The following is a 25,565-nucleotide window of genomic DNA, read 5'->3' as shown; positions in this document are numbered from 1 at the left end:
GGGCAATATCTTAGCAACAGGGACGCTCTCCAGGGATGTCCATAGGCCTCCAAGTAACCATGCATCCTGTGTTTGCTTTTTGCTGCTGCCAGGGTGAAATCATAGAATACTAGAACTGGAAGGGATCTCAAGTCCAGTCTCCTGCCTTCACGTCAGGACAACGCACCATCTATGTCATCCCTGTTAGACATGTATCTAACTTATTCTTAAATATCTCCAATGATGGAGATTCTACAACCACCCTGGGCAATTTATTCTATTAATTAACCATCATGACAGTTAGGAAATTTTTCGTGGTGTCCAATCTAAACATGCCTTCCTGCAATTTGTGCCATTGCTTCTTGTGCTGGCCATACTGACATAAACAACAAATCCCCCATTGATGCCAATGCAAGATTTCACTCCAGTTCCATGGGGCTTATAATGTGCATTTATGTAGTTTACAAAGACCACTGGAAATGTTGGTCCATTTTTCTATATCTAGGATCTACCCCCTTGAAGGGTAAGAAACATATTTGCTCCCCTTCCTTTTCTCAGACTGACTCTTCTCATGCAGCACTAGAGCATGTGAATCAGGTTGAAATCCCGTGACTTGGTTGAGGCTGGGAGAAAAGATAGGTGATAAAGAGCTGGGAAAATCTTAGTACAAGTGATGTATTTCAGGAGAGCCAGACCCAGGCAGGGAACAATTCCATACAGAAAACTCTAGAGTTGTTCAAGGGTTGCATTCCTGCAACCCCTGTGTAACTCAAATTTTTGCTCAAGTCAAGGGCAGATGAGAACCAGGCTGCCGACTGGTTCCCAGTTCCCCTGGGCTTGCAGGATCTTGAAAAACTGACCAGCCCATCATGAGCTGGTCAGTTTCCCAGGTTCTGCAAGTGGTGGGGAGCTGGGGACCAGGTCCACACTCCTTGCAGAGCTGGGAAATTGACCAGGGCAGCAGCCTGGCTCCTGGCTCCCCTCCACTCCTTGGCAGCCTGTGGACAACAGAAAGAAGTGGCCTTTCTCTCCCTTTGACTCCAGCAATCGTGTCTTTGTGGTGGAAGCCAATAATGGACACACTCCAGATGCGGGTGCAGGTGGAGACCAGATGGCTTTGTTGCTCTTTGCCTTCCCCTGGACGTCATTACAAGCCTAGGGAGGCACAGTCAACATGCAAACATCCCTTGGGATGCAGCTTCATGGGAAACATTGTAGGCCAGTGGCTTTTGGATTGTGTTCCAAGAGGGCAGACCCATGCCAAAAGCAGCAAATAGTGTACACTGGTGAAGCCAGAAATCTGGGTGGTCTCACCAATACTGGCCCCCTCCCCCCCCCGGTCTGCCTGCCTTGTTTGCATTTGTTCATATTTAGACGCCATCCTTGACGGTTTGTATTCAGCTAGATTCTGGCGTCCTCTCGCTTTCTCCTTGGCTGCAGTCATTGTTGTAGCAAATGTATTGAGGACCCAGCCGATGCTGCTGCTGAAACCTCTTACTCACTAAGATGCAGGTCTGACCTTAGCAGGCCACTCAGTCGTCAAGGGCACATTTCACTTCACTCCCAAAGGGCACCTGACCTGCCATGGAGAAGTTCCGACACAATCACCTTGGCCTGTCGTTGGCAGCTTCCAGCGAAGTCGCACAGCACTGTCAGAAAGCCTACAGGCTATCTCCACCCATCTCTCTCTCTCCTAGGCTTGGTCTACACTGGGCAGGTAAGTTGATTGTAGATACCCAATTCTAGCTATGGCAATTGTGTAGCTAGAGTCAACTTATCTGCAATCAACTTACCTGGCTGTCCTCACTGAAGAAGGTTGACGGGAGAGTTTCTCCTGTTGACCTCCCTTGCACCTTGTGATAACAAGGAGTACAGGCGTCGATGCTGACCCCGATAGATTGATTTCGCGCATCCTTACCAAGCACTCAAAACTGAACCCTGGAAGACCGACCCTGAGTGGGTCGATCTGCTGGTTAATGTCAGCATGGCCTTAGTATTATAGGAAGGGAGGGAGAGAGAGAAACAATTAGATGCTGAAAACTTCTGTGATTGCTTCCACAATCACATGCTGCATGTCTCCAGCTGAAAACCTTGGAGATACTAATGTGTCACTCTAATATTGTGTCATGAATTCAAATTCCACTGCACTGCTCCGACATGGAAAAATGATTCCCTTTAAGCAGACCTTCCAGAGACGCATTGTCTGTGTCTCACTGGTAGATGAAGGGACCTGGGAGTACTGAATCCCACTGAAAATCGGTGAGTCTTATCTTGCTAAATCCCCTAGGCACTTTTAAAAACCTCCCACCTTCATCTCTAACTGGTCCTTTATAAGTCCTGATTTGACTCAGTATCGCCTGTGAAATAAGGCACTGGGCTGGTACTCAGGACATCTGGGTTCAGATGCTGGCTGTATTGCTGGGTAATCAGGGGCAAATCACATCCAGTGGGGCCAACAGAATTGCCAGGCCACTGGGCAGGGGGGTCAGCTTGCACTCCCGGAAGGGGTGGGCCTTTGAGCAGAAGCGGCAGGGCCTCAGCTGGAAGGGTGGGGACTCAGGCAGAAAAGGGAGGGTCTCAGGTGGATGGGGCAGGGCTGGGGAAAGCCAGCCCTCAGCGCTACCCAAACTACAGCATCCGCCTCCGCCAGCCTGTAGTGCTATCTGTAGCAGGCCACCTGGAATTCGGTGGCAATTTAAAGAGCCCAGGGCTTCAGCTGCTGCTGTTGCCACAGTAGCAGTCATGGCAGCTGGTAGTCCTGGGCTCTTTTGAATCACTGAGCCACAGGGCAGCTGCCCCCTTTACCTGTCCTCCCCACCCCCATCAGCAGAACTGGTCACATCATCTCTCTGTGCCTTCAATTCCCCATGTACAATATGAAGCTAAAGATACTGATCACCTTTGCAAAGCGGCTAAGATCTAAGGGTGTTCTTGTTATATATGTTATTATTTTCACGTCGTTAGCACCACTCATCTCAGAGAGCTTCTAGGGCTGTTTAAGGGTGACTCGGTCTACACAGATGTTTATCTTGGCCCCTGTCACGGACTTTCAAAGGTTCCACGTATCTAAGTCTCCCATGCAGTAAGCTCTACTGAACTCAATTGATTTGCTTTAGAAGAATGTAAATGTGACTCCACCGTCAGGGTTTGAAGCAGCATTTCTGAGGGATGGGGGCATAGCAGAGCCAGCGATTAAATCTAAGAGGACCATGCTCTGATTCTCCAACCGAGCTGCTGCTTTCTGCAGTGCTCTGTTCTCTCCGGGCTGGGTCCCTGACTGGGCAAAAGAGAGACCAGCCCATCACATCTCCTGGTGGAAACAAAAAAGCAGCCCACTAGCACTTTAAAGACTAACAAAATAATTTATTAGGTGACGAGCTTTCGTGGGACAGACCCACTTCTTCAGATCATAGCTGCCTCCTGGTGGGTTTTACAGCAAAGTGCGAAAGGCCACCTGATAACAGCAAGGAAGAAATCACCTTTGCAGGGGCAGGATATGATGCCCTGGAGCCTTGTGTTAGAAACCTGGCTGGGCAGAGCAGCCAGAAGGGGCTGGAAACCAAACCAAACTGGGAAAAGGTGCTTTCCCATTGCACTGGCTTCAAAACACAATTAGCCACTTTGCCAGAGCTGTGTGGGCGCCTCACATAGGCAGCGGCTGAGAAAATTGCTCGGAACTTACTCCTGGGGCTGAGTCAGTGAAAATGGTGGGGATCTTTTGGAAGTAACTTACAAGGCCAAAGGCAAGTATTTAAAAGGCAGCTTCTGATGCAGGCATCCTCAGAGGAAAATAAGCATGAAAGGTTCCTCTGCTTCCAGGAGCAGGGGGCTAATCAGCAGCTCAGGGCAGAAAGTAAAGAGCAGACAAGATGGTTCCCAGTCTGTTTATGATTAAGATGCAAGTAGTCTCACTATGGGGAAAGCATCACGTTTTCATCTTATTTTTTTCTTTGCTCTTAGATCCTTTTTGACCAAGCCCAGAGGTCGGTCCGGCAACAGCTGCACAACTTTGTGAAAGAGTGAGTACCAGCTGGGGCTTCGTGAGGAACTCCGTACCTGCTCCATGTCTCTGGTGACTGCAATACACTGGCCATATATATAGACCCAGGGATCCAACCGGTGCAGTGGGATGTGGCACATGGGGGGGGGCAAATTTGCAGAAATTTTGGTGGTGCCCAGAATGCCCACAGTCTGCACCCCTCCCAACTCACACACCACCACTTCTTTTTGAAATCGTCCGAGGCAGCAGGTGTGCCCCGGGGTGGAGGAGCATGTGGGGCATCAGGTGGGGCCAGAAAAAGACCCAGCCCCAAAGTTTGTTGGAGCCAGGCCCTGGGCCAGAAATAGGCCTGGTGCTTATGCATCAGGGGGCCATATAACTGGTCACCTATGATGAAGTGACCCCCGCTGCTGTGGTGTTGTCACTTCCCCATGCTGTCATGGGGGCAGTTCCTAGTTCTGCATGCAGTATGGGTCCCCACCACCCCACTCAAGTTTAAAATGTAAAGCTGCAAATATCAGAGGGGAGCCGAATTAGTCTGTATCTTCCAAAAGAACAAGAAGTCCTGAGGCACTTTATAGAGTAACAGACATTTTGGAGCATAAGCTTTCATGGGCAAAGACCCACTTCGTCAAATGCATGATGAAGCGGGTCTTTGCCCACGAAAGCTTATGCTTCAAAATGTCTGTTAGTCTAAAAGCTGCAAATGATGCAAAACCCCAGATATGAGCATCCCAGAACTGTGTGAACGTTCAGTTCCAGGGCCAAACTTTACAAGCGATTCCAGAACCCCCAACTCAAACCTGCCCCTCACCTAATCCAGATCCTTGACGTATGAATCCAACGGCACCCCAGTAGGAAGTCGTTTGAGCCATGCCTGGTACGGGCACCACTGCCTCCCTGACTGGTGAGCTGCTCGGTTTGCTTAGTCCATTAGCTAGATTGATATGACTTTTAAAGCACAGGTCAGCTCAGTGCCCAGCTGTCTGCTGCAATCAATGCCGACCCAGCTTCCCACAAGAGCTTCGCTTCACTTTGGAATCCTGCAGCATCATTACATTCTAAGCTTCTCAGAATCAAATCCTGCTTCTTTGGTGTGGCTGAGGCAGTGAATGGAGCCTGTGAGCATCGGCTGCCTGTGAACTTTGCAAGTAGAAGGAAGGGTTCTTTCTGGCTTTGCAGGAAGCAGCCATCTCATGGGAGAGATCAGCCCGCCATGAAATCTTTGCACCACTATGGTCTGATACCTTGAGAGGACACAGCACTGTCAAATCCTAGCTCCAAGCTGGGTAAGATTTTGGAATCAGACATCCAGTGTGCCCTGTAAGATGAGCACTTGGGTAGCACCCCCAGGAGAGATTCAGGTGCTGCCCCGTCAATGAACAGAGCTCCCATACCCAGCAGCGTGTTTGTACTGGTGGTGCACGTCCACACATGCCTTCGTGGCGTATGGCAAAATGTATTCTGCCCATCAATGGGAAAATGTAGAGGGAACCTTGAAGCCATCCCAGGGCTCTTATAAAATGGAACAGAATTTCCCTCACTCCCAATGCTGCATGGCCTCTGGTTCTTATTCATCAGCCCAAGTCCCCACTGCCTCATTCCTTTACAGCTGTGCAAAGCGGGTGTAAAACACCCACATGTGTAACAGCTGAGCTGTTGTATAAGTAGGTTTGGCCACGTGGTGGGTGCAAGGCAGGAAAGAATCATGTGGATATGGAGAGCCCACAACTTCGATCAACTTAGGTGGGAGGGAGAGAATCTCTTCTGCCTTCATAGGCTGTCCCCATTCCCTCCTCTGAGCTCCTGTGCAGCCCACGGTCAGGTACCAAGTGCAGTGTGAGATCCCAAATCAGCTGAATATAAGTCAGCGAGGCTATGGCAGCCTTCAGCTAAGTGGGAGCGAGTTTCCATGGCAATGGGTAATCGAGTGTGAATCCATCAGCAGCTGTGGGTGGTTTGGTGGGGGGAGGAACCACAGTTAACTCCTCCCCCCTCCCCCGGTTCATCATTTCTTTGATGAGCTCGGGTTTAATCAGCTTAAATTCTGGCAGCTGGAAGTGGGAATTTCACTTTTATTTAGGGGCTGTCACTGAGGGAGCATATTTCCCTTGGTCACACCCATCAGACCCCACTGAGCGGCGCTCCAGGTCTTTGACCTTCAGATTGCTATTGTTTTCTGGACATTGCTTCTGTGGTTGGCATCGGTTTAAAGACACCCCTGCCCCGGACTCCCTCGTCAGCTTCCTGGCTGTGAGCATTGAAAAAGAAGCTTCAGCGGCTGTGCCAGGCATAGTTTTACTCACAGCCTATAAAGTGACGGTCACCAGAGCTGTCCTTAGGATTCATGGGGCCCAACACCGTACTCTTAAGCAGGTGCCCCTGTGCCTGACAGCAGCTGGGGGAGGGGATGATGACTTTTTTTTGAAGCAACATTTAAACTAAGCTCCTGTCAACTAACACAGGTCATTGAGAAACTGACAGTCTGTACCTGGGGTTGGCAAATGCCTGTTAAGTGGCTTCATTACCATGTGAATGGCTCTTTCACAAGTTCACAGTTCTGCTAATAGCCCTGGCAGGCTCTGTCATTTTTCAGTTAACTAGATCGTCTCCAGAGAAAGCAGACCCATGGAACAGGGATAGGAAGAGGCAGAAGGTGGACGTTAAGACTCAGCAGTGCACCAAATTTTTGGGTGCCCTACGCAGCTGCATAATGTGTGGGGTGGGGAAGGGCAGCCCTGGCAGTCACCCTCCAACTAGCTCTTCTCAGCCCTTGTCATTGCCGTGTGGTTGAACTCACTGCTGTCTTCACAGCCCAGGAGCTAGAAGGTTTCTCCGGGGGTCAGGCCCGGGCTGGACAGTGCTAGGGCAAGGCTGCCAGCCAGTGAGGAAGGGAACTTAACATTCCTTACTGGTCCTGTCCTATGGCAGTCCAGGTCCCTGCCAGCTCCTTAAACAGCTCCCCGCTGGCTTTTGCCACAACTCGGCCAGCTCTTCTGGAGCTGCATCCCCAGGCGCACCAGTTTACTTTCACCTCTGGTGCCAGCCCAACCCTCTGCCTCCACCCCCACGTGGAAAGGGCAGAGCAATCCTGCTGGGCCACCCTGCCCTTGTCTTCCTGCTAAGGAGGGTCAGCTAGTGACAGTCATGATGGCCACAAGGGGTCGTGTTGAGACCTGACGGACTCTGTGTACACACGCTACTGTACAGCCATCCAAGAGCCACCACTTTCAGTCATTGCTCATCCAGGCTGGAATGTGAAGGGCCTGGGGAAAGGCGGCGGGGTAAGAAACAGCCAGCACAGGGGTGGTACCAGGCAGGGTTCCCTCTAATTTTTTTCCATCTGTGGGTAGAATAAATTTTATGTGCACCACCCATAGAGGCACACGCTGCTGGCTGTGTACGCTCTGCTAATCAGCTGAGGGGCACTTGACTCTCTCCTGGGCAGCCGCCCAAGCTCTCAGCTTACAGGGAACACTGGCAGCCAGCCACCCCTCCCTCTCTTTCAGAAGCATCCTGGCAGGGGGAAGGGGAAGCCACACCCTTCGCTTTTAGCCTGGGCTCAGGAGGGGCTTGTTGGCTCTGCATAGAAAGCCTGACTCCGGCTGTCGGCCTGGCGAGAGTTCATGCCGCTTGGCCACACCAAGCACACTGGCAAGAGCCTGGCAGCAGTAAGAGCAGAGTCCGAGGGGATGTTTTTAAGACCAAGAAGGGATGGTTTCCATGGAGACGTTTGTGGCACTTGAAATACAAGAGACGTGCTTGCAGCCACTGGGGAGAAATCAGAAGGAGGCCAGGATTGTGTATGGGGGTCTTTGCCCCTTGTTCCAGCTCAAGGGGCAGAGAAGAGTTAAGTTGAAGGCCTGTTGTAGTCAGGCCTAGGAGCTCAAAGCAGACTGTGACATCACTGTTTTCTGGGGGTACTAGAGAGGCTGCTCCGGCTCATTTGAGCTAAGAACTGTCTGGGGTGGGCGTACACAAAATGGGGGGGTGACTTTTTTGGGGGCGGTGCGGCAGAGTCCTGCTCCCTGCAGCCGCAGTGTCATTAACGGGATGATGCCGGCTCTGCGGGAGAGAGTGCAGGCGAGGCACGCGTCCCGGCCACTCGTACTCGCAATAGGACACTCCCCCTGTGCACCGGGGAGGACAGGCACCGCCACTGGTTCTTCCCAGCCTAGCACCCAACCCTGCTCCTGCCCTGCGCATGGACAAAGCCCGGCACAGCGAGTGCCCTGGCTGCCTTTGCTTGGCCATTTGCTGGGCAGTGGGGCTGCCTCCTCTGCCCCCTTCCCCCCAGACTGCCTGGCCACATTCAGGTACCCAGTGATGCGCCAGTGGACGGGGTCCTGTCCCTGCCCATGCTGCTGCTGCTACTACTCTAGGGAACCCCCCACAGCATGGCACGGAGCTGTGGGGGTGGCTGCTTGCACAGTGGGGAGGAAAGAAGCCCCTTTAAACTTGGCTCCCCAACATTGGGCTTTTGTGTTTCATGGGGACTTTCCAAATGTCACCCAGACTAATGTTTGCGCTAGTCTTTTCTATCCCCCTACCCCAGCCATAGCCTCTGCTGTGCCCCCCCGACCCATGGCCTCTGCCACCAAGGGTGCACAGTGCATCACTTCCAGGAGACCGTTGCTCATTTCATGGGTCATCTTGGGAGTTGGGATGGGGGGCACCTGCTATTTGCAGGGATAAAAAATGGGGCGCAGTTAAAAAGTTTGCTCACCCCTGGTCTGGGGCACACTGCCTGGGAGTCCCAGAAGTGTGACTGCTTTTCAGTGATGAGTAAAGTGATACCTCTCTTTGCAGAGTGCTGCAAAACATCCTGTGTTTACAGAGCCTTCAGACACAGACCTATTTGTGTAAGCATCGAATGTGCTGTGATTATTGTCGTCAAGCCAGAATTTCAACTATTAACTATGCTGGGCATCGCTATACCCCCGAGATGTGTCAGAACACAAAAGTTCTTTAATACAAGGGAGTGAGATGAAGTCTGAAGAGGCTAGTAATGATTCCTGAGGTCCACTTTAGGGATCCACTATCTCCCAACTTGCACATTAAGCAAATAAATGTGCCAACTACAAGAGAATCAAAAAGTCTGGGGGGAAGAAAAAAGAAATGTCTAATTTTAACACTTCAAATCAGCCACCCCAACTTGCAGGCAGATTAGAAGAGACACACGTATGGGCCATGGGTACTTGGCTGGGCAATGAATTTTAAACATGAAAACAAGCTGGTTCGTGGTATTTTCACAGACTCCAGTGGAGTATTTTTGGTGGTATATAATTTGACTGTTTTCTATAGCACATGTTATGAAACATCGCAGTTTCATTCCAAGGCAGCTGGAGCACATCATTAGGGTTGTGCGGATTGCAGGGTCCTGACTTTGGTGATATCACTGACTGTTTTGAAGGGATCACTTGAAAGAACAATAAAACAAAGCAGCAGAAATGTAGCACTTTAAAGACTAGCAATGATTTATTCAGTGATGAGCTTTTGTGGGACAGACCCACTTCTTCAGATCAATTCAATCAATTCTTCTGTTACTTGAAAGAACAATGTTATTCTTTGCACCTAAAGGGAGATGCTTTGGGTCAGATTCTGACTCATGGAGCTTTAAGGCCAGATGGGACCACTAGCAGGATGTCCTGTCTATCACAGGCCCTTCCATTTCATCCACATACCCCTGGGTGAAATACAGAAACACCCCATTTCATTCATCAGCAGATTAAACAGTTGTTGCAGACACAGAATAGGCAAACCTGAGGTGCCACCAACACTGGGAACCCCTGCCATGCCAAGGAATTGATTAGAAGAGCTATGCCCCGTGATAACTTTAGCTAGCAATCTATGCTTCATACCAAAGAGGAAGCTGAACCTCCCCCCCGGTCCCCATCCTCCCAAGGTTTCTGCCAACCTGGGGGGAAATTCTTTCCAACCCCAAGTTTGGCAGAGCTGAGTGGTGCATTCTTATGCTGATTCCCTGGCTCCCCGTAACAGTGGTTTCCACCATTCTGTCCCCTTTGGGTTCCAGCGATGTCCGGAAGTTTAAGGAGACGAAGAAACAGTTCGACAAGGTGCGTGAGGACATGGAGATTTCTCTTGTGAAGAACGCGCAGGCACCGCGGCACAAGCCCCATGAGGTGGAGGAAGCGACGGGCACTTTGACCATCACCAGGAAGTGCTTCCGACACCTGGCTTTGGACTACGTGTTACAGGTGAGGTTCTGGCCTGCCAGCTCCATCCAGTCCTCCTGTTGTAGACTCAGGAGAGCCCAGGATAAATGCTGAGTATCCACCAGTGGAGGTTAACGAAGCCAGTGGGTGGCTTGGCATAAGAGATAAGTATCTGGCATCTGGGTTTGAAATGGCATCTGGTTGTGAAACTGTGCAGCACTTAACCTGCTGCCTCACAGGACAGAGACTCCCTGGGACGTTCTTAAAAGCCAAGGCATGATCTGGTGAGAAAAAGTCAAAAGCGTTTGGAGCAGACCTGGAAGCAAAGGCTGCAAAACCAAAGAGTTTTGCCCCAGTTTCAGCTGTGGGATACCCACGCTGTCGCACCACCAGGAGAACCAGGAAATCCACAATTTGCCCTCAATCCCAGGTCTGTCTTGAACTCTCTTTGGCTACGTCTACACGTGAAGCCAACATCGAAATAGCTTATTTCGTTGTAGCAACATCGAAATAGGCTATTTCGATGAGTAACGTCTACACGTCCTCCAGGGCTGGCAACGTCGATGTTCAACTTCGACGCTGCGCGGCACCACATCGAAATAGGCGCTGCAAGGGTACGTCTACACGCCAAAGTAGCACACATCGAAATAAGGGTGCCAGGCACAGCTGCAGACAGGGTCACAGGGCGGACTCAACAGCAAGCCGCTCCCTTAAAGGGCCCCTCCCAGACACAGTTGCACTAAACAACACAAGATACACAGAGCCGACAACTGGTTGCAGACCCTGTGCATGCAGCATGGATCCCCAGCTGCTGCAGCAGCAGCCAGAAACCCTGGGCTAAGGGCTGCTGCCCACGGTGACCATAGAGCCCCGCAGAGGCTGGAGAGAGAGCATCTCTCAACCCCACAGCTGATGGCCACCATGGAGGACCCGGCAATTTCGACGTTGCGGGACGCGGATTGTCTACACGGTCCCTACTTCGACGTTGAACATCGAAGTAGGGCGCTATTCCGATCCCCTCATGAGGTTAGGGACTTCGACGTCTCGCCGCCTAACGTCGAAGTTAACTTCGAAATAGCGCCCGACGCGTGTAGCCGCGACGGGCGCTATGTCGAAGTTAGTGCCGCTACTTCGAAGTAGCGTGCATGTGTAGACACAGCTTTTATGTGGCATAGTCACGCCTACTCACATGAAGTGCTTACTTTCCCCTGGCTTGAAAGGCGAGAAAGGCTTGGTCCATACTTGGCGGGTAAGTCGATTGCAGATATGCAATTCTAGCTATGGCAATTGCTTAGCTAGAATCATCTTATCTGCAATCGACTGATTTGGCTGTCCTCACAGAGGGAGTTTGACGGGAGAAACTCTCCTGTCGACCTCCCTTATACCTTGAAATATCGAGGAGTAAAGAGGCTGACTGCTGACCCCAGATAGTTCGATTTTGCATGTTTCTACCATTCATGCAAACTCAAACTTTGGAATATCGACCCTGACCAGGTCAATCTTCCGGATAATATAGACATGCCCTAAGTTCCACAGGTGTACGCCTCCTGGCGAGGCTGCTAGATCTCTAACCGGAGTCAACTGCTCAGCAAATTCCCAGGGGGAGATGAGGCCTAAGGGAGAGCAGGTTTCTCTCAGAAGTCTCTGCCTCTCTGGTCTAACTGCAGGTCTCCCCAGTAGAACTAACAAGAGGCATTGTGCAGTTAGCCAATGATAAGGCCTGCAAGTGCTTCCCCCCCTCTTCTGATTGTGAATCACAGCCCATTCCTACAGAGAGTTTCCTCCATGCTGGGTGTGTGCTTGTGTGTTTCCAGCTATATTTGTGCATGCACACACGTGGATGGATGGATGTGTGCATGCATACACATCGTGCGTGCTTGTGTGTTTACGTTTGTACACCTATTGCTTGAAAAAATCACAGCCTTACTGAAGTGGTAAATGTCACAATCGTTTTTCATAAAGAAAACCCAAACAAATTCCCTTGGCTGAGGCTCCTTTTACCATTACAGTCTCCCCACGGAAAATAGGTTTTGCTCCCACAATTTTTCCTTGCTCTCCGCCAAAGGTTTGCTGATTTTCTACGAGTTGCCAATTTTTGCAGCAGACTTCAGGTTCCTTCTTCTAGGGAATGGATCTATCAACTGAACAAATTCAGTGCTAATATTGATCAATGTGTCACTCCACGAGCCCTCACTCCCTGCAGCACCAAACTGGGACCATCTGCCAGCACCTTCTGTCTCATCACGACATAGCCTATGATGTCACATCCCGCAGATTGCCAAGAATCAGCGGCTGGTGGAAAGGGGACACTGTCCCTTTAATTTGTAAATCACGGGTGCTTTGCTAGCCTTGCCGGAACTGTAGTTCTTTGGCTCCTGGGATTTAGAGATAAATCCAGCTGTGGTGGCTGGCAAGGTCACAGGGGAAAGAAGTTCCTGTATTGTAGGCCAGAATCCAAGGCCGATAAAGGTAGAAAGTGCTACTAATGCCACAGGCAGATTTCTGGGCTGGAGAAATGTTCTAAAACCATGTGCCCCAAAAGTCACAGAGGAATTGGGGCAAGGATCCCTTTGCAACTCTTTCAGCTTAGAGACATTAGAGATGGGAAAGGACTAGCATTTTATTTATTTATATGGACACACTAGGCAAGGGGCCTTGGACATCACTTAAATCTGCCTACTAAATGCGGCTGTTTCACAAATCTCTGTTCCCGTAAGTCAATTCCCCTTCCCATTTTCAGACACCTTGGAAGAAAGAGTAATCTTTCTCCCAGGCGTAAAGGGGTTGGCCTGTAGTGCAGATTCTGACTCAGATTTTTTTTTTTAAACTAATGTGCCTTTCACTGTGACCAAGGACATGATTGGCATTGGGGAAAAACAGATTCCAGCTTTTCCTCTTCCTGATTTATCCCAGTAGCCAAATATCTGTCAGGGAGTTGATCAAGAAAAGTTGGAGTTAAATTCATTAACTACTGTGCAGATCAGCCAAAATCCCCTCCCCCACTTACCCCCAAAATTGGATTACATGACTCAGTTATCTCCCCCTCCCCCATTATGCTCAAAATTGGATTGCGTGTCTCAATTACTTGAAGCGACTGGGAATTTTTTACCTGCCAGGTTCATTTATTTTTACCCGTGAATAGTCACAGAGAGGTCGCCACGTTAGTCTGTATCCTCGCAAAACAAACCAGCTATCCTGTAGCACTGTAAAGACTAACCAAATAATGTGTTACACGATGAGCTTTCGTGGGACAGACCCACTTGTTTAGATCTGGAAAATTCTGATGAATGATAACGGAGACCAAGAGAATTTAACAGAAAGATGAAAAAAAAAAGAAATAAAAACTGACGAATCAGCTAGATAGCACAGAAAGGGGAAGAAAAATAGTTTCTGTGAGTACCTATTAAGTCGGCTGCCTGGGATCACTACGACTGTCAAAGGTGGGGAAATTGTCCTTGTATATTGTTAGTCTTTAAAGTGCTACAGGACTGCTTTTTTCCCCCTTTTTGTTTTGTTTTCACCAGTACACATTTGTGTGGGCTAGCAGTTCCCTCTAGTGGCTAGTTTAGTTGCTCCCTTGCATTGTCGAGATAAGACTAAACAATGAACAGAAGCTGCCAAGGTGGGGAGAAAGAGCTCTGGCAAGAAGACACCTTTAGGTCCTAGCAGGGCCTGCACCGGTGTACCTTCCTCCTCATGGCTTGGTACTTCTGCCAGCAGCAGGCCGCAGCTGCAAAGCCACAGGACTCGTTACCTGGACTAGCAGCCTGGGAAATGCAGGAAGCCTGCCCCTTGGGCTCCTACTCCAAACTCATTTCCATTTGTCACGAAACAGGGCCTCAGGCCCAACACTGTAATGAGTGAACTTTGGTTTTATGACTATTTCCCAAAAAAATAAGAATCCAAAAGGGGCTTGAATCCAGGGAATTGCAGTTCCCTGGGCCTGATTCTCCTGTGTGATCTTGCACCTTTGCATTCCTCAGGTGGTGCATAAAGGCTGGCTTTTGGTTGTAAATGACCATAAAGAGTTCCCCTGGCGGTGTGGAATTTCTTCCTTTGGCTCCCATTCATCCCCTATCCCATGCTGGCTGCTGAGTAAGAGAGGAAGGCTGAGGGAGGTGTCAGAGCCCAGTTCCTGTATATAAACCTTTCTGGCATACAGTGCTCAGGTTGTCCAGAGCAGAAGATGGGACATGAAGAACCAGAAGACAAGTTCTGCCACACATAGACACATCCCCTCTCCCAACACCATCTATAGCCCCAATGGATGTGGGAGAGAATGGAGCCCTCAGTGCCTGATCCATGAAAACGTGGGTCTGTAACTTTCACCCTTCTCTAGTCTCAGCTACTACAAGCATAGCCCCATCGGCACTAATTGGTGCCACGTTTATAAATGAGCTCCTAATGCACCGGGGCCTATTTTGCAGCTGTCATGGCAACATATTGTTCGTGACAGTGACAGCTGAAGCCCCACAGAAGTCTTCTGCTACATTTGACAGTCTCTTTAGTGCTAATTACAGCACTTGTAAGGCTTCCCAGGCTCGCTCCTGGGATCCATGGGAAAGGTATTATGTAACCACAGGCTATTCAGCTTTTATTTTTAAGGCCTCGCTAGTGCAAATCACTTCTGCAGCCGCTTACTTTCATTTACCTTTAATGGCTTCTCTTTTAAATTTCAGAAGTGTTTTTCATCTCCTGACCTGTGGTCTATGACCTTGCAGGAATTTATTGGTCCATGACCTTACAAGAATTTGCAAGTCCTGAAAGCGTTTGCTCTGGTTCACCAATCAAATAGCTTTGCAACAGTCTTGTCCACCTGACTTTGGCATCTGTTATTTTGCAAATTATTGGTGCTCATTAATAGACCTAGAGCAGGGGTGGGCAGTATTTTGATGTAGGGGAGCGGAGGGGTACTCCAAGATTCGGAGGGGTAGCCATGTTAGTCTGTGGCTTCACAAATAACAAGCAGTCCTGTGGCACCTTAGAGACTAACCAATTCATTAGGTCATGAGCTTTGGTGGGAAAAACCCAGTTCATCAGATGGAAGTGAAGTGGAAAAACAGAATCCAGGGTTTATATAGCAGGGATAGTTGAGAGAAGGGGGAGAAGAAAGATGCCTGTCACTAGTAGGACCAGTTAATGAAGCAAATTTTTAAGCTGGATGTTTATCATTCCTTCTGATATCAAAGGTGGGGAAATTGCCCTTGTAATGCATAAGATAATGAAGATCTCTATTGAGGGCAAGCTTAAAGGCATTAAATGTGTAACTGAATTCCAATCCAGGTGACTCCCACTGTAATCTTGGGGTACAATTCTTCTGTAGAAGGATTTTTGTAGAAGAATTGCTGCTTTCAATCTAGTATTGAATGTTCAGGGAGGTTAAAATGATCACTTGTATGTGTAACCATTCCTGATGTCAGATTTGTGTGTGCATGCATGCGCACACACACACACACACACACACACACACACACACACACACACACACACACACAGAGTGTTTGGGTGAAGGAGGGGATTGTGACTGGCAAAGGATTGGGGTGCAGGGCCCAGGAGGGGGTCTGGGTGCAGGAGAGGACTCTGGGCTGGGGAAGAGATGTAGGAGGGGATGCAGGGTCTCTGAAGAATTTGAGGTGCTGGGTGGGTGGGGCGCCAGAGGCAGGCTTTGGCTAGGAGGTGTTTACCTAAGCAGCTCCCAACCAGCAGCACCCTGAGGCAGGCTGCCTTGCCTGCCAGCAGCCCCAGACCACCTGGCTCTCTGTGCTGTGGGGAAAACTTTCCATGTTGCCCCACCCCCAGCAAAATCTCTCAGCTCCTATTGGCTGCTTTACAGCCAATAGGAGAAGAGAGATTTTTGCTGGGGTTGGGGAGGGCAGCATGGGAAGCTCTCCCTCCAGTTGCGGGCCAGATTAAAAGTCTTGGTGGGCTGGATATGGCCCATGGGCTGTATCTTGCCCACCCCGAAAAATAGACAATGCAGTACTGACACACCCTTTTCGTCCGTGGGTGGCATTGAACCTGGGACTTCTGAAGCTTAGTGCTGCATAAGCTAAAATCCAGCTGGCTAGTAGCTAAGACTTACTGTTTTTTCCCTGTAAATGATCTCGGTGCCAATAGGTGGGACAGTGGACCACACCCAGCTGACATGTGAGTTACACAAACAGATGCTAGGCTGGCTTTACATCTCCTGCACTGTACCTAGCAGGCAATTCACCAAGCAGCCTCTGCTAGTCCAGTCCTTGTGCCTTTGCTGGGCAGAAGCTGCTGCTTGCATTGAAAGGTGCTGTGATTTTGTGATTAATTAATTATGGATTAAAATGAGAGCCCATCAGACTCTGTGTTGGTGACCTAGGGCAGGTCACCAGCACGTCCTCCTGCATCATGTCCTGTCTTGTACAATGGGAATTAAAGCTGCGGTTTTCTTGGTCAAAGTTGCTGAGAGATGTTGGAATGTGCTTCGGAGCCCTGCCTTTCAGTGCCTTCTGAGGGAGCAGAAGGACAGAGTCACTTTAGAGCCAACATGGTCTGCATTTTGCAGGCAGGTGCTAGAATCATAGAATATTAGAATTAGAAGAGCCCTCCAGAGGTCATCAAGTTCAGTCCCCTGCACGTGTGGCAGCACCAACACCGTCTATATCATCTCCGTTAGATGCTTATCCAAACTGCTCTTCAATATCTCCAATGATGGAGATTCCACAACCACCCTGGGCAATTTATTCCAGTGCCTAACTACTCTGAACGGAATTTTTCCTAATGTCCAACCTAAGCCTCCCTTGCCGCAGCTTAAGCCTATTGCTTCTTGTCCTACTATCAGAGGCCAGGGAGAATAATTTTTCTTCCTCCTTGTTAGAGCAGCTGCAGAGAACATTTCAGAAGCAGCACTCTAGCCATCTCGCTAGATGGTGCTGTAGTGCTTCTCTGACCATGGGAACATGGTCCTAGGCTAGACTAGGGACTGAGGGTGACAAAAGAAAGGCTCCTTTCAGCCTTAGAAAGGCCACATATCACAGGTGAACACAGGCAGAGTGGGGCCATGCAGGAGAAGTTTGCACAGCCAATGTCTGTGCTCTGAGGATAGAGCTTCAGTCTCTAGGGCTGTCAGGCAGCTTCTGCCCTTCCTAAGCACCAAAGTCACTGCGGGGGTTTCCTTTGTAAATCACATTGTGTTATTTTAGGAACAAGGTCCCAGTGCAGCTGCAGAGATGGTTGATGCTGATTCCTTGACCAGTTGAGCTATGGCTGACGGGTAGCCCTGAGCCAACCCAAGCTGCACTGACCGCTCATTCTAGCTGCTAGCGGAAGCAAAACATTAGCCTGCCAGATTTTGTGTGTGTATTGAAGTCACAGACACTAAATACTGAATAGCCTCTGGGAGCCAGCCCAGCTGTTCCGATTTTCCACAGTTACACAACGGAAGCCATGTCTTCAAATGCACTTATGTCCCGCAGGAGCCTAAGTGTGAACATTGTACACAGGGGATTTAATTCATACACACTGGCCTGCCCCAGAAATAGCCACACCTGCGAAGGCCAGTCAGACGCCGCCTGCTGCTGATTGTTTCGGGTTATTGCGATGGATACTGCTTGTTATGTCTAGCCCATGGACTGCTGGTGCTGAGTTTCTTGTCTGGATTCCCTTACAGATCAATGTCCTCCAAGCCAAGAAGAAGTTTGAAATACTGGATGCGGTAAGCACACCATTCACTTTTTCCCGCTCTTCCCTGGTGACTCAGTGAAGTCGTGCACCCTCACCTGCACACTTCCCCAGCAGAGAGATTGTGTTCAATGCAGACAGGATGGCTGGTATTGGTTGCAGGGTGATAGAGCACGAGCGCACCTGAAGGAAACCAGAAATTCCACTCTGCGAGGGCCAGGGCTGTCTGAGAAGAGTGGCCGTGATACGGGTGGAAACAATGCCATTATTGCTAGGTGGGACAGGGTGGATGGGGGACACCTGTGAGATCAGAGGGAAGAGGAATGGCATGAGAGGGAATGTGGTGATATCTGCAGAGAGACGTGATGCAGCTGAGCAAAGCAGGAGATATGTATGTTCTGGAAATGACATATTCCGCCAAGGTACTTATAGGGCCACCATTCTCATAGTGTCTGAGCACCCACAGAGGGGGGTGTCCTCACAGCACCCCTTGGTGGGGGAAACACATTATTTTTCCCATTTTACAAAGAAATCAAGTGACTTGTGCAGGGTCATGCAGGGAGCCAGTGGCAGAGCCAGGGTTAGAACTCCCCTCTAAGTCCCAGCCAAGTGACTGAACCACAAGAGCGTGTTATTCTGGGAGGCGTAGCTCCTCTGCCATTGAGAAGCACTTCCTGCAGCCTCATCCCTGGTGTCACAAGTGGAGTGACCGGGGGATTCATTTGGCCTTGTAAGAGGGAGGGTTTTCCAGAAAGCTCCTTTAGAGCGGCTGTTTTTCTGAGCCGGCACTGAGGCAGATATTCTAGTGGGGCAAGGGTGGGGGGGCTGTATAAGCTTCCCTCCTGTCCCCATGGCTCTCCTTCTGTTCTGACCACGTGCCTTGTTTCCCTTTTCCAGATGCTGTCCTTTATGCATGCCCAGTACACCTTTTTCCAGCAGGGCTACAGCCTCCTGCATGAACTGGATCCCTACATGAAGAAGTTAGCCTCCGAGGTGAGGGGTTGGGGAGAAAGGGGATTCGGTTCTGTTGGCCATTTCCCTGTGGTCAGGGGTCTGCAACCAAAACAGCAAGAAGAGACATTTTTTCAAATTCAGTTACAAAATCAATACTTCAAGAGCCACCAGGCATGTGAATACCAGACAGTCATAAAGGGAAACAGGCATAAAGGGAAACAAAAAGGCTTTTTATAAATACATTAAAAGCAAGAGGAAGACCAAGGATAGGGTAGGGTAGGGCCATTGCTCAGTGAGGAGGGAGAAACAGTAACGGTAAGCTTGGAAATGGCAGAGATACTTAATGACTTCTTTGTTTCAGTCTTCACTGAGAAGTCTGAGGAAGGAATGCCCAACATAGTGAATGCTAATTGGAAAGGGGTAGGGTTAGAAGATAAAAAAAGAACAAGTTAAAAATCACTTAGGAAAGTTAGATGTCTGCAAGTCACCAGGGCCTGATGAAATGCATCCTACAATACTCAAGGAGCTGATAGAAGAAGTATCTGAGCCATTAGCTATTATCTTTGGAAAATCATGGGAGACAGGAGAGATTCCAGAAGACTGGAAAAAGGCAAATATAGTGCCCATCTATAAAAAGGGGAATAAGAGCAACACAGGAAACTACAGACCGGTCAGTTTAACTTCTGTGCCAGGAAAGATAATTGAACAAGTAATTAAGGAAATCATCTGCAAACACTTGGAAGGTGGTAAGCTGCTAGGGAACAGCCAGCGTGGATTTGCAAAGAACAAATCATGTCAAACCATTTTGATAGCTTTCTCTGATAGGATAACGAGCCTTGTGGGTAAGGGAGAAGCAGTGGATGTGGTATACTTAGATTTTAGCAAGGCCTTTGATACGGTCTCGCATGATATTCTTATTAATAAACTAAACAAATACAACTTAGGTGGGGCTGCTATAAGATGGGTGCAAAACTGCCTGGATAACAGTACTCAGAAAGTAGTTATTAATGATTCTCAATCCTGCAGGAAAGGTATAACAAGTGGGTTCCGCAGGGGTCTGTATTGGGACCGATTCTGTTCAATATCTTCATTTACGATTTAGATATTGGCATAGACAGTATTCTTATTAAGTTTGCAGGTGATACCAAGCTAGGAGGGGTTGCAACTGCTTTGGAGGATAGGGTCAAAATTCAAAATGATCTGGACAAATTGGAGAAATGGTCTGAAGTAAACAGGATGAAGTTTAATAAAGACAAATGCGAAGTGCTCCACTTAGGAAGGAACAATCAGTTTCACACATACAGAATGGAAAGCGACTGTCTAGGAAGGAGTATGGCAGAAAGGGATCTAGGGGTTATAGTGGACCACAAGTTAAATATGGGTCAACAGTGTGATGCTGTTGCAAAAAAGCAAACATGATTCTGGGATGCATTAACAGGTGTGATGCGAGCAAGACACGAGAAGTCATTCTTCCGCTCTACTCTGCGCTGGTTAGGCCTCAGCTGGCGTATTGTGTCCAGTTCTGGGCACCACAGTTCAAGAAAGCTGTGGAGAAATTGGAAAGGGTCTAGAAAAGAGCAACAAGAATGATCAAAGGTCTAGAGAATGTGACCTATGAAGAAAGGCTGAAAGAACTGGGCTTGTTTAGTTTGGAAAAGAGAAGATTGAGGGGGGACATGATAGCGGTTTTCAGGTATCTAAAAGGGTGTCATAAGGCAGAGGGAGGGAACTTGTTCGTCTTGGCCTCTGAGGATAGAACAAGAGGCAATGGACTTAAATTGCAGCAGGGGAGGTTCAGGTTGGACATTAGGAAAAAGTTCCTAACTGTCAGGGTGATCAAACACTGGAACGAATTGCCTGGGGAGGTTGTGGAGTCTCCATCACTGGAGCTATTTAAGAAGACGTTAGATAGATGGCTTTCAGGGATGGTCTAGAAAGTACTTGGTCCTGCCATGAGGGCAGGGGGCTGGACACGATGACCTCTCAAGGTCCCTTCCAGTCCTGGCGTTCCATGATTGTATGAGTACTTAATAAATAACATCAAGCTGTACTTTTGTCGCACCTATTTTAAGAGCAGCTCACACGAGGGTTTGTACCAGTTAGAAAACTGTTGCCCCCATCTCCAGGCTTTCTGTGCCTCAGCCCCCAAATCCATCCACCTATCCCCAAGCTTTATCCCCCCCATCCTGCAAACTCACCCCCCATCCCCAGGCTTAACCCCTCTCAGCCCCAAACCCACACCACATCCCCAGGGTGAATCTGCTTCAGCCAGCAAGATTCTCCAGCCTGCTACTGCTGCTGCTCCACGGCCACCACCTCCTGCTGCTGCTCCTACCCTCCGCCTCCCTCTCAGTGAGGCTGTGCGGCTCCAGCAGAGGCAGACTTGGCTGCCCCTCCCTCCAGTTCTCCTGCTCACTTGCCCCACCTGCAGCATGGGCAGCTCCCTGCCCTGCCTCGCTTGAAATAATGGAACAAAATTGAATTGGTTTAACACCCGGATCCCTCCCGCTGCCCTGCCAGCCCTTAAACCAATTCAGTTCCATTATTTCAGTGCAGCAGGGGAGGGAGCCGCAAGTGACTCCTTAAAGAGCTGCATGCAGCTCCGGAGCTGCTGGTTGCTGACCCCGGCCTGTGGTAGTTGCTTCACCAGGAAAGTGCTGAGCATCAAGGGCTCTGGAACCTGCCCTTATCAGGAACGTGTGTGGCTGGTGTGGGGATGCAGGCGTTCAGCTGTGATTAAACAGATTGGCTCTTTCTGGGCCTCTCCTGCTTGCTGGACCAAGCAAGAGCACCTATGGTCTGTCTGTGGCAGGGCAGCCCTCCCAGACACAAGGCATCCTGTGGTAGGCAGCGGGTTGTGTTGCATCTTTAGGGCCTAGGCTGGAGACAGTCCCTTCAGATTCCTGACCAGAATCCAGTGCATGCTGGGGAGGGAGGTGGGCATTGCCAGTGCAGTGGCCATGCCCAGGTGGTGCACAGAGGGGTGCTCCTAGCTCAGGGCTTTGTGCCTTAGGATCAAGTGTCAGTGGTTTGGTCTAAATAGGCCCTGTAATCCAGGCAGTGACAGAGCATCACTCCAGCCACCATGCTCGGGAATGAGGTCCCAGTGGCGGAAAGCTAAGTGTTGCACCAACCCAGGTGCAGCCTCATCAGAACGGAGGGAACTCACATCCCTGCCAAGGACGTAGATCATTGATGGGGCTGGGCATGAGCCCCGAGCAGGGGATGTGGGAGATTCAGCAGGGGTCAAATAAGGAGAACCACCTCACTGAATTTTCTCTCTGGTTTTCTGCGTCATGTCTTCAGCTAGACCAGCTGGTGATCGACTCGGCGGTGGAGAAGCGGGAGATGGAGCACAAGCATGCGCTGATCCAGCAGAGGGTGAGTCCCCGGGGGCTGGCAGGAGAGGATACCAGGTAGAAGAGCTGAGCAGTTAGCGCCCCTTCAGCCTCCCAGCCTGGGGACTGCTGCAAGAGATGCTCACGATGCACGTGCAGTGGCCCTGCTACAGGGTTACACACTGAGCACCCGTTAAGCCTTTCTGCCGCCTCGGTCCAGAGATGGGTTTGGAGGTGGCTATGGGAGGATCTCTTCCTGGCTCACACTATTCTGGAGCACTGGGCAGTGTTTAGACACAGAGGGAACGGGAGTCAGGGCTCCTGGGTTGTCAGCCCATTCTAACCCGTGGCAAATATTGAACTGCCCCATGGCTCAGCTTCCCCCTCTGGGTCATGCCTTTCTGCTTCTCCGGATGGTTGGGAGGCTTAATGGGTTAATGTCTGTGATGCACTCTGAGGACCTGGAGCAGAGCTTGTTATTGTCGTGAGTCCCCACATGAAACCAGCGTAAGAAGGGGATATTGCCGTGATATCTGGGAAACGAGCTTTGGCTTGAAAAGCGGTTAGCGCAGCCCTGTGGTTTCTCACTCACTCGTCCACATCTCAGTCAGTTCCCTCTCCTTTCCCTTCTCCCACCCCTGCCCTCACAAGCTGGACACAGCGTCTGGTGAGTCCCAGCACCTGCAGCTGCTGCGGCGGCAGCACCTCCCTCCCCAAACCTGCCTGTCTGCCCTCACATCTGTCCAGCTGGCTTCCCCTCTGCCTTTCCCAGGAGGCAGCCGCACGCCTGATTGCCCAGCTCCGCCAGATGGCCAGCGCCTCCTTTTAACTCAGCCAGCAGACGGCTGAATGGATGGAGCCCTTTGTTCCCGGGGGGCTGGACCCTTTTTTGTTCACAGAGAGATCACACCCCTGTGAGTCAGGTGAATGGGTTGCCAGGAGGGGAGGAGTGAACCAGTAAAGGTGCCTCTCTTCCCCACAGAATGAACTGTCAGGTAGCCGAGTACATGAGAACCAGCCACAAACATTAATCAGTTACTCGTGACAAAGATCTTCAGGAGTTCGATTTCACGCCCTTGGTAGAGAGGCACAAAATTGAACTATCTGGGGTTGACAAGCACCCCCTGTACTCCGGGATATTGCGAGGCGTGAGAGAGGACAGCCAGGTAAGTCAATTGCAGGTAAGTCGATTCCAGCTATGTAGTTGCCATAGCTAGAATTGCACATTTGCAATTGACTTACCTGCCTAGTACAGACCAAGCCTCAGGCATCGGTACTGGTCACCCGATTCTGAATCTGAAATACAGGAAGGTGAAGTGACTTCTCCAATATCAGGCACCTGCACAACAAGCCGAAACCTGGAGTGAGTCGCAGAGCTCTGCTCTCCAGTCCGGGACTCACACAATAGCCTTAAAAATAGCTGGCACTATATTAACATGAACGAGGTACCATTTCTGCAGCATCTGCGGGGAGGGGTGTGTGGAAATTACAGCACAGCCCTTTGGGGTGTGTGGCAGTTCATGCCCTCATTGTCTGAACTCCAGGGCTGCATAGTCATGACTTGGGAATCAGCCCCCCAAAGTTTATCTGATCAATTTTATCCCTTCCTTGTTGAATCACTTATTTATGAATGAATTTCTCCTGCTCTAAAGGCAGCCAAAAATATCCCTCAGATAAATTAGGCCTGATTTCTTTTTCATCATTATTGATTCATAAACAATCTCCACCCCGCCTGTCTGCCCATTGTTTGCACATAACAAAGGAATTGTTAGTAGTCATTAGTGTTCCCTCTAAGGTGAGCACTTGGGCAGACACTCAGGAGTGATTCAAATGCCGCCCAGCTAATTACCTGTGTGCCTACAGTGGGCAGCATGTGTTCCTAAAGGGTGCACATCCACACATGCCTTGGTGCACGTAACAAAATTTATTCCACACTTGGATGGAAAAATTAGAGGGAACACTGTAGACTTTCCACTTGATTGCAATTATAAACCAGGCAGGAAACAATCATGCCCATGGCTCAGGGTGCTCCTGAGTGAAAAAGGTAGCGAGGTCTACTCCCAGGCTAGCCACTCTCCCAGCTACTTACTAACCTCTGGAACATACCTCGTGCCTTGATCGTTATTACTGAAGGGAAGTCTCCTCTTCAGTGGGCACAAAGAACAGATTTACCTTCACCATCAACAAGGCAGTTGTGGATGGGGTAACTTTGTTGGGGAGAGAAGAATTTGTTGGGGAAAATTTTGGTGCTCCAGTAGATCTTCAGTTTTATGCTCATTGATTGTCTGCACAGTCGGTTGCGCACCATTTTTCCCAAGGGGAAAGACAAATAATGCACAAAATGATGAAGAATAAGTTAACATCCCTTCATCCCCTGTAGAGCTATGTGGGAGCTGATGAAAAGGGAAGAGTGAGTTACCGATACCATAGCCTAGGTTTTCCTTAGGCCTCTCTCTCCGATGATCCCTGGTTGGCTTCTAACATAGGCTGAGGCCACATGTGTTTCATACCTTAATAGGTGGCAGGCTTAAAACAAACAAAAGGAAGTGTTCCTTCATACAATGCGCAGTGAACCCATGGATTAAACCAGGATACTTCCGTGGAGCTGTCCAGCATCTGAATGTAGGGCACTGTGGATTGCAGCTGAATGAGTTCCTGATTCTGGACCCACAGGCAGTGGCTTCACATCTAACCCCCTGAGCTAGATAACAATCAGTGCAGTAGAAGGGGAAGGGGGCAGGTCTGCATGATCAGGAGGGAGGCTTTCTCTGGCAGAAATTGAAGATCCCATGGCAATGTGTGTAAACAGTAAGGGGATAACCCAGGTGACTGGCCCTGACATCCCATCATGGGTTGGCCTATTGCTGAGTGTTTACCAATTGCTGCACTGACAGCTTCTAACTCGCCCGTCTGATCAACTGCTAACAAACAAAATGTTGTGACCTTGTGCTATTGCCAGACATTCAGAAACAAGTTTAGAAAGCAGCCACTGTGCAGCCTTCTCTGTTTGCAAACCCAGAACAACACACACATCCCCACTGGCCCCTCATGTCAGATTTGCCAGGGACCTTAGGCATGGAGGCGTTTAACAAGCTGACCTCCAGAGGCAGTCGCTGCTTAAGTGCAGAAGTACAAGAAGTGGCATGAACAATTCTGAGCTGGCTGGTGGATCTTAACAGCATGGTCACTGAGCCTCAAAAAATTTTGCTGGGGATTGATTCTGCAACTGATCACTAGGGAAATGTTAAGTAATGTGTCTTTTTTTCTTCTTTTCTCGCTCATCACCCATTGCTGGCCTGTCTCCTCCAGACTCTCCTGCAGGTGAGTACAGCCACATTGATGCGTGGTGCCTTTTGAGAGTTGGGCTCTTCCCTTTCTTGGAAGGAGTTGCACTTGGCTTCAGTTAAACCCTGCTTTTAGATCTACACTGGCAATGGGGCTGGATCTTGTAGTGCGTTAGCTGGA

General features: G+C 49.6%; 1 protein-coding gene across 1 annotated transcript in view; it reads left to right on the top strand.

The window, feature by feature from the left end:
- Window positions 1–25,565, top strand: part of ACAP3 (ArfGAP with coiled-coil, ankyrin repeat and PH domains 3) — a 195,796-nt gene that overhangs the window by 107,235 nt on the left and 62,996 nt on the right. Inside the window, exons 5-9 of the mRNA XM_075018189.1 lie at window positions 3,940–3,998; window positions 10,014–10,197; window positions 17,798–17,842; window positions 18,706–18,801; window positions 22,069–22,143. Coding sequence (XP_074874290.1) covers window positions 3,940–3,998; window positions 10,014–10,197; window positions 17,798–17,842; window positions 18,706–18,801; window positions 22,069–22,143 — 459 coding nt within the window. The remainder of the gene's footprint in view (window positions 1–3,939; window positions 3,999–10,013; window positions 10,198–17,797; window positions 17,843–18,705; window positions 18,802–22,068; window positions 22,144–25,565) is intronic.

This window comes from Carettochelys insculpta, chromosome 23, assembly GCF_033958435.1.
Source record: "Carettochelys insculpta isolate YL-2023 chromosome 23, ASM3395843v1, whole genome shotgun sequence".
In the NCBI taxonomy this organism is placed as follows: Eukaryota; Metazoa; Chordata; order Testudines; family Carettochelyidae; genus Carettochelys; species Carettochelys insculpta.
Note: the sequence above shows the minus strand (reverse complement) of the source record. Positions and strands in the feature narration are given on the sequence as shown.